General features: G+C 50.3%; 1 protein-coding gene across 2 annotated transcripts in view; it reads right to left on the minus strand.

Annotated features, from left to right (window-relative positions):
* Positions 1–350: 350 nt before the first annotated feature.
* Positions 351–12978, minus strand: part of PXN (paxillin) — a 77559-nt gene continuing 64931 nt past the window's right edge. For both annotated transcript variants that reach the window (XM_053279943.1, XM_053279942.1), the window contains exons 7-11: positions 4396–4566; positions 3170–3343; positions 2349–2430; positions 1153–1301; positions 351–694 (exon numbers count right to left, since the gene is read on the minus strand). In XM_053279943.1, coding sequence (XP_053135918.1) covers positions 428–694; positions 1153–1301; positions 2349–2430; positions 3170–3343; positions 4396–4566 — 843 coding nt within the window. In that variant the 3' untranslated portion in view covers positions 351–427. The remainder of the gene's footprint in view (positions 695–1152; positions 1302–2348; positions 2431–3169; positions 3344–4395; positions 4567–12978) is intronic.

Here is a 12978-nt window from a genome sequence, read left to right on the forward strand (position 1 = left end):
TCCTGTCCTCTGTTCATTGGGGCAGCCGTGTTCTCACCCCCTACCCACAAGCGAATACTAGGTTGCTGTTTGGCTGTCTGCACCCTTCCTGTCGAGAATGCGCAACGCCGCCAGCTGAGGTGGTCTTCCAGCATCCTCCCACTGGAAGCCCCTTGGCTTGGCTCAGCTGTCCAGCTGGTTGGTGCACGTGTGGCAGCATCTCCCTGCTAAAATACAGCTTCTCGCTGCATGGCCCATTGTGCAGCTTTCTCTGGACCGACCCCATTTCCAGAGCAGCAGTGAGCACCCCGCCCCATCCCGCCCCGCTGTTCAGACACACCCACCCTCCCACCCTCCCACCCTCCTCCCCTCGCAAAGGCCACTGGTTGCCTGGTCGTGGCAATGTCCACAGAGGCGGGCCAGCCAGGCGAGGAGGCTGCCTGGGGGCCTAGCAGAAGAGTTTCAAGAAGCAGTTCTGACAGTAAGGTTTGTCGTTCTGCTCCTTGAAGGTTCCTTTGTTGAGCTGCTTGAGGCAGAAGGCACAGACAAAGTGTTCCGGGTGGAATTTCTTGGCCATGGCGGTGATGCAGCGCCCAGTGATTGGCTTCTGGCAGCCCGAGCACAGCGAGCCCCGCCGCTCGTGGTAATGCACCTCGCAGTAGGGCTGCCCGTCGTGTTCGAAGAAGCTGCCATTGATGAACGGAGTGAAACATTCCTTGGGGGGGGGGGGGAGAAAGCAAAACTGCAGTCAGCATTTTAAAAAGCACAGTGCTAGTGGCACACACACAAAAAGCACAGCGCTAGTGGCACACACACGCACAGCGCTAGTGGCACACACGCACACACACACACAAGCACAGCGCTAGTGGCGCGCACGCACACACACAGAGCACAGTGCTAGTAGCACACCCAAAAAAGCACAGTGCTAGTGGCACCAATCCAGGGACTTTGAGAGCAGCCCTTCAAGAGTAGTTTCTTCTCTCAGCTTGCACCCCACCCTCACACACAGATGTGATAGGTGTTTGCCCTAGCCAAACTGACCGTTACAGCATGCTTAGCTGCGGCATGCCTCCTTTTCCCACCAGGGCCTCATTGAGTCTGGGACCACAGTGGTGGGAGGACGTCTGGCCCCAACAGAACGAGGGGGAAAGAGGAATCTCCAGGGGTCCTTACCCGACAGACAAAACACTCCGGGTGCCAGAGAGTATTCAAGGCTGAGATATAGTTTTCCAAGATGGCCCGGGCGCAGCCTCCACACTTCGGGGCAAACATGTCAAAGTAATCCTTGCGACAATAGGCCTTCCCATCCTTCTCATGAAAGCCTGCCACAGAGATAAGAGACAAAGCAAAGAACATCAGCCCCAGCCTGGCCTGAATATTACGCTAAGAATTTGTAAAAACCGCTTTTTCAAGAAGCAAAATGGCATATAGAACATTTTTTCGGAAGCAAGTTTTGTTTTTGTTTTTTTAAAGAACATGTGCAACCATAATCCTCCCAAATGAATCATGGTAACAAAAAAGCCAAAGCTATTTCCAAATTAAGTGGGCTGCAACATTAATTGATCAATCAAACCTTATTTTAATTGACTAAAAAGTTGTCCCTGATTAGTCAGGCAGCAGATAATATGTTCTTAAACTGTTTGTAGTACAAGTACCTATCAAAATTGCAGGTGGCAAGCACCAGGACTGCCAACTCCACAATAGGCATGTATCACCTTAAAAGCAAGACTATATCATCTGGGGCTTTTCAGTTTGGGGAAAAAATGACTCAGAGTGTGGAAGAAAGAAGGAAGCCAAAGCACAGAGCTGGGAGGGCGAGATGGATCTTTTGCGGGATTCCAGGGCAGGTTCATCGGCTTGTATTATATTTCCCACCAACTTTGGCAAGATTTACTCGGCTCACAAGAAAGAGATCACACATTTTGGCTATATAGAGGCTACCTTAGCAGAAGCTTTGAAATAAAACGGGTACACTTGTTTTAAAAGTTTGAAAGCCCCCTGAGCTAGCTAGTAATTCCCAAGGGGGCTTTATTTTCTGCCACTTGAATTGCTTCAGTTAAGCCAGATTCTGTGGGGTAGCACTCTTCCTGTGTGCTTGACTTTCCAGAGGCCCAGTCCTGCACCGAAAAAAATGCCACTCATTTTAAGTAGAATTAGAGATCATTAAACTCTCGAAGGGCTGCTTTCTGTGAGCGGGTATGTCAGGTCTGAATTTTCTAAACCCTTAAGTGTGTGGGAGGTGAAGAGAAAGGTGCGTTTGGGAGTCTAAGCAACCCACACATGATACACCCTTGAGCATGGTATCTGTTAGAGAGCATCATTCATGCGCATGGTGCGGCCATCTGCGCATCAGCTCTCGGTGACCATACCTTCCGGGCCAAAGAACGCTCCACACTGTGCACAGAAGAAGTGTTCCGGGTGCCATGTCCTATCCAGCGCCGTCACCACTTTCTGATAGGAAAGAAGCATCAGGAACAAATTAATAGCCTGAATTTAATGACACAGGAACATGTGAGGTGGGGTGGAATAGGGAGAGCCGCTAAAGCCTTTCAGATGGGAGTGAAGGGGGTGGGTGAACAGAGAATCCCGTGGGGCCAGGAGAATGGACTAATGGCTTTCTGGAATTTTCCAGTACTACAGTTTTAAGAATTAAGCCCAGAACGTCTTTCTTTCTTTCTTTCTTTCTTTCTTTCTTTCTTTCTTTCTTAACATTTTATACCGCGCTCTTCCTCCAAGGAGCCCAGAGCGGTGTATTACATACTTAAGTTCCTCCTCACAACAACCCTGTGAAGTTGTTTAGGCTGAGAGAGAAGCGACTGGCCCAGAGTCACCCAGCAAGTCTCATGGCTGAATGGGGATTTGAACCCGGAACTTCATGAAGGCGTATTTACAGTTTATCTCTCTTGGTTGGCTATTGAGGTCACTCAATACTGATCAGCCATATTAGTTTTCAGCAGCAAAAGCACTGAGACCTTTTCAGAGATTAACTGGTTTTCTCAGGCTCAAATGACCAGGTTTCAAATGAAACCTGAAATGAAAAGGAATGAAGCCTTTTCAAATGAAAAGATTTCAAATGACCAGCCTCAAACTTATACTTTGGACCCAGAGACTGAGTAGGCCAAAAGGTGGCTCCCGCAGGCCGCCAACAGAAGCCCTGAGCCCAAGAGGCTTTGGTGCGCCAGAGACTCACATCCAGGATCGGGCCGTTGCAGTAGTAGCAGCGCGGGGAGAAGAGGTTGTGATAGTCCTTCTCGCAGTAGGGCTGCCCGTCGCGCTCAAAGAAGTTCCGCGAGCCGATCTCCTCTTGGCAGTGGGTGCAAACGAAGTGCTCGGGGTGCCACGTCTTCCCCATCGCCGTCACCACCTGGGGGGAAAGGAGAGAGCTGGCTGCAGCGGGTGCACCACCCAGCTGGTGGGGGCCTCTCACCTGGCAATAGTGCGGGCAGAGGTTGGCGCAAAGGGGGGAGAGACAGTGCTGCTGACCAGGGTCCCCTCTCACAGGGATTCCCGGGTGTTGTTGATGTCGTAAATCTGTCAGGCTAGCCAAACAAAGTGTAACAGAGGCAGAAGCAGAACAGTAAAGTCTAACATGAATAAATTCTCCAAACCAGGTCCAGTCCGAGTCAATCCAATAAATCTAACAGAGTCCAAAGTAAAATCCACAAGCAAGGTCAACACAGTCCAGGGTCCAAACACGATCAAGGTAAAACATTAACACAGCCAATTAGCTCACAGGAAATCGATGTTGCTGTCAGCAGGGTAGCTATATTACAGGCGTCTTAAATAGGCTGACCCCTAGTGCTGTTAATTAAGAGTTCCTGAGTCAGCAGCTTTGCCTGTTGTTCTACGCGTGCGGTTCCTTAACTCTTGCTGTCTCTTGGACCAACGCCTCTCCACAGCTGAGACTGGTCACGCCTCCTCCACAAGAGCTGCCTCATCCGGCTCTAACTCATCTTCGACTCCCTGTGCGTCAGACCCACTCTCCTTTGCAACTTCTGGTCCTTGCCCCACCCTCCTCTGCTATCAGCTCTTTCTCCGCCTCCAACTCCTCCTCGGAGTCTTCCAGGATGCCCATGACACTTGACTACAACTCCCAGAATCCCCACGCAAAAGCCATTGCAGCTGGGGATGCTGGGAGTTGTAGTTCACAACATCTGGGAACCCCTGTGAGAGGGGACTCTGCTGCTAACTGGGTGGGGTTCCCTGGGCTGGGGGAGTATGAGCATTGAATTACCTATCTTCTCAGGAGCAGGGTAGAGAAGGTCACTGGAGGAGCTTACAGACAACCTGGCCAGTGGATAAACACTGAACTTTCGTTTCTCCAGCATCGCCAGGCCTCTGGTCCATATGTCTGAAAAGGGCCCCCCAGGTGTCGCTCAAGACTCTCCCCCCAGAGGGCCGGCCCCTTGGACTCACCTGCCCGGCAATGGGCTTCTTGCAGGCTCCACATACACCTTTGGCAACCGTGGCTACCCCAAGCTTGTTCAAGTCGGACTGAAGGCTCCCGAGCATGCTGTCCAACTGGCTGCCAGGCTTCGGAGCTGCCAACGATGGGTAGTTACTCCCAGTTTTCCCCTGGGACATGAACTGCAAGAGAGAGAGCACCAAAGCAGAGACAGTAAGGCAGGGCTTCTCCAGCCTTGGTCCCTGGACGTTGCTGGACTTCAGCTCCCACAATCCCCAGTCCCAATGGCCAAAGGCTGGGGACCGTGGGAGTTGAAGTCCAACAACATCCAGGGACCCAAGTTTGAGAAGCCCTCCTATCAGGCAAGAGCCATGCGGAAGCCCTTCTCCCCACAGGAGCCCCCAAGGGCTCTGTTGCCTCTGAGCACTACTCCAGCAATCAACACTGAAGGCAGCAATGTCAGGGCAAGAGCCAGGACAAAGGCTTAATCGAAGCGAATCTCCCCAGGCCAAGAGACTTGATCACTGGAGTCAAAGGTCCGAGCATCCCCCAGGAAAGACATGCCCCTGGCAGATAAAAGGGAAAGAGAAAGTTTCACGAAACTCATGGCATGCATTCACGTTTCCCAAAGAGCACAGGTAACCACCACACGCACACACACATTTCCAAAATAAATGACTTACTAAGCAGACAATGCCAACCATCAGCATTCCCTCTAACAGGGATTCCCAGATGTTGTTGACTACAAGTCCCAGAATGCCCAGCTGCAAAGGCTTTTGTTTGGGGATTCTGGGAGTTATAGTCAACAACATCTGGGAATCCCTCTGAGAGGGGACACTGCCAACAATAAGCAAGAAATTCACACAATGACCACCAGTTGGTCCAACACAAACCCAAGTAATATATAACAGTCTGAGGTGTTGAATTGTGTATAACCATGTTGCCAACCTACTGGGATAAGAAGCTTCTGTTCCAATAAAGGCATGGGGAAGATATGACTGGAGGGGAGTGAGAAACCTAGGGAGGAGTCTACACATTCTAAAAGCCCCACTTGACATTTATGGGCATCTTCAGTAGGTGAATGAGCACACATACATTTCTACAAACTTCTAAGGTTAGCACATGAATTTACCTATGTAGTTGTTTTGGCCTTCAGATTTGTGGAAATAAAATGAGTCTTTTGCCTTCTACTCCTCAGAAAGGTTCATATTAAGTCTTTTTGGTGGGGGGCGAATTAAATTCTACACCAAGGAAACCTTTGGCATGGCATCTTTGTGGTCACACAGCAAAGGCGATATAACTTGCAGGGCTGTGGGTGTGCTTAAAACATTGAATTATGTGCTAAACTAATCTAAACTTTGCACCAAGGTCCTATTACACTATCTTGTACGGAGTCAGACCATCCAGATCAGTACTATTTACACTGACTCACAGTGGTTCTCCAGGTTCATGGACAGAGAAGAAACATTTATTCACCCAAGCTTTTTAACTAGGCTTGTGGTTCTAAATTGTTTTAAGGTTTTAATTTCTGTTTTGTTTTATTTTGCTGTAAACTGCCAAGAGATGGAAGTTTGAGGCAGTGTAAAATATAATAAATAAAATAAAATAAATATCAGAAAGTGGCTCCAAGAGAGAGGGCCCTTTCTGCCATGGCATTCCCTCTCTAAAGGAGTCCGCCTGGCACCTGAAAGACAGAACTGAAAGTGCCAGGTACAGACTCCCATATCTCACTGCCCACAATTTCTAGACCACTTATGAACCAATTAAAAAGCACTGGTACCAATAGATGCTGAAAGGCATCATCTCATCCTGCGCGGGAGGAGGCCATGGTCAACCCCTCCTGTATTCTACCAAAGACAACCACAGGGCTCTGTGGGCGCCAGGAGTCGACACTGACTCGAGGGCACAACTTTACTTTTACCAATACAAACCACTCAGGGACCCCGATTTTTAAATGTCTCCATTGTGGAAACTGTCCATTTATTCCTAACTGCCCCCACCCCGCCCCCGGCCCTTTCCTATCCCTTTAACCAGTTACCAAATCATAGAAAGACCTGCCCCTTTAACTCCATGACTGATAAGTTTACACAAGAGTCTGTGATGAGGGACTTCGTCAAAAGCGTTTTGAAAGTTCAAGCATACAGTATCCTCTCTGGATCCCCTCTACTCACATGCCCATCGGCACTCTAAAAGATCAGAAAAGCCAGACGTGCTTTTGCAGAAGCCACGCCGATTCTCCTTCAGCAAGGCTTGTTCTTCTAGACATTTAATGATTTTATCTTTAATTATGCTTTCCACCAATTTACTCAGAACTGGAGTTAAGCGAAACAGCCTATACTGTAACGTCCTTGATCCCCCCACTGATCCCTTTTTAAAAAAACGATGTTTCTTTGGCTACTTTCCAGTCCTTTGGCACAGACGTCAGGCAGCAGAAAGCAACCTAACCCGAGCAGAAAAAACAAATCCTAACATGTCTCAAGCATATACAGGTGAAACTCGAAAAATTAGAATATCATGCAAAAGTTCATTAATTTCAGTAATGCAAATTAAAAGGTGAAACTGATATATGAGACAGACGCATTACATGCAAAGCGAGATAAGTCAAGCCTTAATTTGTTATAATTGTGATGATCATGGCGTACAGCTCATGAGAACCCAAATTCACAATCCCAGAAAATTAGAATATTGTGAAAAGGTTCAACAGTCTAGGCTCCAGGTGTCCCACTCCAATCAGCTAATCAATCCATAACACCTGCAAAGGATTGAGGCAGTAATTGCTGCAAAAGGGGCCCAAACCAAGTACTGAATACATATGCATGCTTATACCTTTCAGAGGTCCGATACTGTTCTATTCTTCAATCCTTGTCTTATTGGTTCCATGTAATGTTCTAATTTTCTGGGATTGTGGATTTGGGGTTTTCATGAGCTGTATGCCATGATCATCACAATTATAACAAATTAAGGCTTGACTTATCTCGCTTTGCATGTAATGCGTCTGTATCATATATCAGTTTCACCTTTTAATTTGCATTACTGAAATTAATGGACTTTTGCACGATATTCTAATTTTCCGAGTTTCACCTGTACACTCATTGGGAATGTTAAATGTATATTATCATTTGAGTCCTCAGTTAAGGTGTTTATGTTAGTCTCTGCTAGCTTCCTTCTGTGCTGGGGGGGGGGCAAGCCCAATATTAGCTTCTGGGGGCCCAAGGTCCTGCCCCCAACATCCAACACAGCAGCCACTTACTTGGAACAGAGGCTGCGGGCAGAAAAGCCGCCACGCCCCCCACCAACAACAGAAGAGGTTGGCAGAACCATGGGAGGAATCATATGGCCGGGTTGCCATGGGGCTTGCCCCCGAGACAACTGAAAAATGATGAGGGAGGTGGGGCAGGAAGCCCAAGAATGCAAGGCTTGACGGCAGGCATCTAAGCCAGCCAGCCAAGGCTGGAGGGGGGCTCTTCAGAGGTCAGGCCCCAGACCCAGAAGCCACAGCAGCTGGAAACACACTTGGTTTACCCATCCAGTGGCTTGAATGTGTGTGGCCTCCTCTCCCATGCAAAAGGCACCAAGCTCAAGCCTCGAAAGAGGTCATGTCACAAGCTCTCCCAAACCATGCCAGCTTCAGGAAGCCTCCAGCGGCTTCTAAGCTTCCACACACATGCCAGAACGGCGCAGGCCATGCCTAAGAAAAGCCGCCATGGCTGCATTTCGGTGGCCAGCGCACAGCTTTGCCCATGCCAGAACTGCCTGCACGCCAAGGGGAGCGTTTCCCACATGCCACACGGGAGGGAAGCAAGAGTGTCCTGCCTTCTCAGGGGTGGGCGGGCGAGCAGCGAGAACACGAGCGCCCCGGTGGTCCAGAGGGGGGGTGAAGAGGACCTGGAAAGCACAGTTCACAATGAGTGCCAGCATGCCAGTGCTGCATCGGCTTGAGAGAGACAGCGAGGTCCAGTGGGAAGAGCCCTGGGCAGAGATGCAGGGCAAGTCCTGGGTTCCAATCCTAATTTAACCACAGAGATCAGTCCAAACCACTCACTGACCCTCAACCAACAACCCATCCGGAATAATGGGAACAAGGGCGGTCCATTGACAACTTACGATGGTAAGAGAAGGAAAGGCTTATTTTAGCCACAAAAGAGGGCCTCCCCGTATCAAATGACCTCTGCCTTTTCTACTCTGAACTGGGATGGCTGCAGAAGCTTCTCTTCTATTTCCACACTGAGAGAGGAGAAAGGTTGAACACTCAGGTACGGATTCTGCTGCAGCATTTTTCCAATATACGGTATAAAACCGTGGAGTACGAGGCTCAACAGGATACTCTCTGCAACCTAAGGGTGACGACTCTGAATGCAAGGCACTCAAGCCCGGTAGTTCTCCATGAGAACAAGGAGGCAAACTTGGAGGGCAGAGTTTTTACTGAGCCTAAGGGCCCCAATTCACACAGCGTGGCTTTTGCAAGCCCATTCTTGGACCCACACCCAGTTCCTGCTGTGCAGTAGTCAACAGATGGGACCTTTGGGCGAGACACACAAAAGTCATGGGTAGGTGTGTTGGCCCTCTTAGGACATGGAAAGCAGGGCAATGCCTTTATTTGGGCCTACTAAAATGTCACAAACCCGTGAGTAAGCTGTCAAGATTTTGGAGCTTTCCATCATGCCCAACTTTATCTACCCCTTTCCCCTTAGTGTAGTCCAATCCGAAAAAGAATTCTAAAGAATTCGTAACCGCCAGGCTTGACTACTGCAATGCACTCTATGTGGGGCTTTGTACGTAGTTCAGAAACTTCAGTTAGTTCAAAATGCGGCAGCCAGACTGGTCTCTGGGCTAACCCGGAGAGACCATATTATGCCTGTTTTGAAACAGTTGCACTGGCTGCCGATATGTTTCTGGGCAAAATACAGCACTCTGTATTTTGCCCAGAAACATATCGGCAGCCAGTGCAACTGCAACCAAAGGTCCCATCTGTTGACTACTGCACATCAGGAACTGGGTGTGGGTCCAAGAATGGGCTTGCAAAAGCCACGCTGTGTGAATTGGGGCCCTTAGGCTCAGTAGAAACTCTGCCCTCCAAGTTTGCCTCCTTGTTCGCCTCTGAGTCACCACCAGACATGCTGGTGATAACTGGAGACAGACCTCCTCAGATGACCTTAACGTGTAGTCGGGATCATGCAGAAGAAGGTGCTCTCTAAGGTAATCCGGACCTAAGCCATTCTTCTGCATGATCCCGACTACAAGTTAAGGTCATCTGAGGAGGTCTGTCTCCAGTTATCACCAGCTTGTCTGGTGGTGACTCAGAGGCAGGCCTTCTCTGTAGCTGCTCCTGGGCTGTGGAATGCACTCCCGGCAGAAATCCGTAGCTTGAGTTCATTACTGTCTTTCAAGAGAGCCCTTAAAACCTACCTGTTTGGCCTGCCCTGCCAGGGTTTTTAAACTGTTTTAAAATGTTTTAATTGTTACTGGGTTTAAACTGTTTTAAAAACTGTTTCGTATTGACTGGGACGCGGGTTTTGTTTTTGCTGCCGTGCACCGCCCGCTGCCGTTTGGATGGGGCGGTATAGAAATGTAATAAAATAAAATAAAAATAATCCCCAGCCACAGTGGCCAATAGCCAGGGATTATGGGAGTTGTAGGCTAACATCTGCAGGAGGGCCGAAGTTGAGCAGGCTTGGGCTAAACAGACAAGCGGACCCTAGTTGCTGAGTTTATGACTAGATCAGTGGTTCCCAACCCATGGCCCACAAGGGTCCTGCAGGTGGTCCATGGACCACCTCATGGGTGGGGCGGGGGAGATAATATAACAACAACAGGCAAGCCTGCTGCTGGTAGATGCACTGCACGGCTTGCTCTGAAAGTTCCTTCTGACTCAGGTTAGAACAGACGAAGAAACCAACCAATCTTGGTTTATTCTGACCTGCACTTCACTGGTAGGCCTGCTGCAGATAAATATACTGCCAACAAAGCAATGTGTTTGGGAGTGGACCTAATTAATTGGAAATAGCTGCATTTTTAATACCCCTTGATATGCAAGATGGATTCCATCAGCAAAGGCTATGCCAGAAATGTTTAAAATGACTCGCTTACATGGTGGTCTGCAAAAGCTTTCTGTGGCGATGGCCCAAATAAAGGGAAAGCTTGGGAACTGGGTCTAGAGCTGTGCCCATAAACTGCGACCAGTCTATTCAAAAGAAAGGTGGGGAGAGCCATGCCTGCTCTTGTGGGGAGAAGGCGTCCTCCTCATCCGTCTGGCAGCCAACCGACACCACCGTCCTGGGCGCACGAGAGGCCGTTCCAACGGGCTGGGTGAGCATCTGTGCTTGGGGAGAAGAACATTCCTCCAAGAGCATTTCCCATTGGAGCAGAGGCTGGGGAGGGAGGGCGGAGGGCACACAGCGCAACTGAGGAGCGTAAGGCGATGGGGGCGGAGGAGGCGGCGGCGGCAAAGGAGGAGGCGGTGGCGGAGGGTGAGAGAGGGGCGAAGGGGAGCCGGTGGCTTGGGCAGAAGCCGCCTGTGCGACATCGTTAGGATACGGCAGCGGGGGAGAGGGCGGGACAGAGACCGTCCTTCGCAGAGGGAGGGGCGATTCTGCAGGAATGATGACCTAGGAGGAAAGCAGGGAGAGACATGAGCGAGGCCAAAGGCACCAGCTGATGCTGCACATTTCGTGTCCGCGTGGGACAAGGGACAACAGGCACCCCCCCGCTCTGCTTAGGACTCCGCCTCCTGTTCCCCTCAAAGCAAGCAGAAGCAAAGACGGCAATACAATGGTCAAGAAGAATCAACTGGAAAGCGGATTTTTAAAAAAAAAAAAAGAGAGAGAGAGAGAGTGGCCAGGACAGTGTCTTCATGGGCTCTCACTGGAAGAAATCCAAGAGGCAAAGGAAACACTGAACAAACCATGCTTGGTTTAGGAACAACTGGAGAAATCAGGGTCCTGGTTCTACAGGCACACCATTCCTAGAGGACTGGAAAAACCCAGTTCCTAGAAGTGCCCCTTTTCCCCAGAGGGAGCAGAGTTGGGACCAACATGGAAAAACAGCACGTTTGGCCAGAGGAGCTCTAGCATAAAGGGAGCCTTCAAGAGCTATTACTCCTGAGGATTAAAAGGACATTATGTTAGGAACACAGGAAGCTGCCTTATACAGAGTCAGACCCTTGGTCCACCTAGCTCAGGATTGTCTACCCTGACTGGCAGCAGCTCCTCCAAGGTGTCAAGGAGGAGTCTCTCTCAGCCCTACCTGGAGATGCTGCCAGGGAGTGAACCTGGAGACCTTCGGCATGCAAGCAGGCATGCGCTGTTCCACTGAGCTATAGCCCATTCCTCTAAGTGGAATCCCTTACAGCACTCACATGTAGTCACCCATCCCAATTCAAGCCAGGGCAGACCCTGCTTAGCAAAGGGGACCATTCATGCTTGCTACCACAAGGCCAGCTCTCCTCCCCACGGTGTCTGTATACTCTTTTCTGGAGGGATGGCAGGCGGCTGTGTGGCTGACCCACTGTGCTTCCCAGAGTGTGCATCACCTCTCCAAACTTGAGCAGGGGCTGGTGCCAAACAGATGCGCCCTGAGCCCTTTTCATGATCACAAAAAGGAGACACACACACACACACACACACCACCTCGCCCTGGGCTCTTCCGTGGTGCAGAGAGAAGACACACCCGGGTGCGACTCACTACCTTTTCAACCTGCTGGCCACCGTCCTGCTCTTTCTTCTGTGGCCTGGAGGTGATGATGACCCCCTCGGTCAGCCAGTGGTCCTGGCTTCGCCACTCCTCTTGCTCCGGCTTGCTGATCCCCAGCCTGTCCTGCAGCTCTTCAATCAAGCGGTCTTGGGAGACCGTCTTGTGGAAGATGGCGGGGCCCAGCTTGCGTCGCGGCGAGAGGTCCCGGCACATGGGGTGCACGTTCGAGGTCTCTTTGGTTTGCTTGATGACAGATTTTATCTTGAGGGGGGGGAGGGGAAGTGACCATTTCAATGGAAGAACTGCAGCGATAACCGGACACGGCAGGGATGCACAGCCTCCGAACGGAAAAGGGTTAGTGGCCACGAGCAGAAGACACAGAAGAAGCCACTCCCTCTTCAAGGGCAGAAACGAGCAACACTTCTGGCACAGCCCAGGCAGTGAATCGCACTTTAGAAAAGCCGTCCATGGCCAGTCCTGTCAGCCAAACACACTGCACTGCAAAAATGCTGCAGGTTGCCAAATCCAACAGAAGCCAACAACCCGGGATTAGACAAACCTTAGAACCATCACATTCTCGAGCACAGCTGTTGCATGCCCGAAGTCCCAGAATTCAACTGTTCCCATCCGCACCCCAAAATATTTAGGAACAGAGCAAGCTGCCATATACTGAGTCAGACCCTTGGTCCACCCAGCTCAGGATTGTCTTCACAGACTGGCAGCGGCTTCTCCAAGGTTGCAGGCAGCAGGAATCTCTCTCAGCCCTGTCTTGGAGATGCTGCCGGGGAGGGAACTTGGAACCTTCTGCCCTCCCCAGAGCGGCTCCATCCCCTGAGGGGAATCTCTTCCAGTGCTGCTCACACTTCTAGTCTCCCTTTCATATGCAGCCAGGGCAGACCCTGCTT

Source organism: Hemicordylus capensis, chromosome 15 (genome assembly GCF_027244095.1).
Source record: "Hemicordylus capensis ecotype Gifberg chromosome 15, rHemCap1.1.pri, whole genome shotgun sequence".
Taxonomy (NCBI): domain Eukaryota; kingdom Metazoa; phylum Chordata; class Lepidosauria; order Squamata; family Cordylidae; genus Hemicordylus; species Hemicordylus capensis.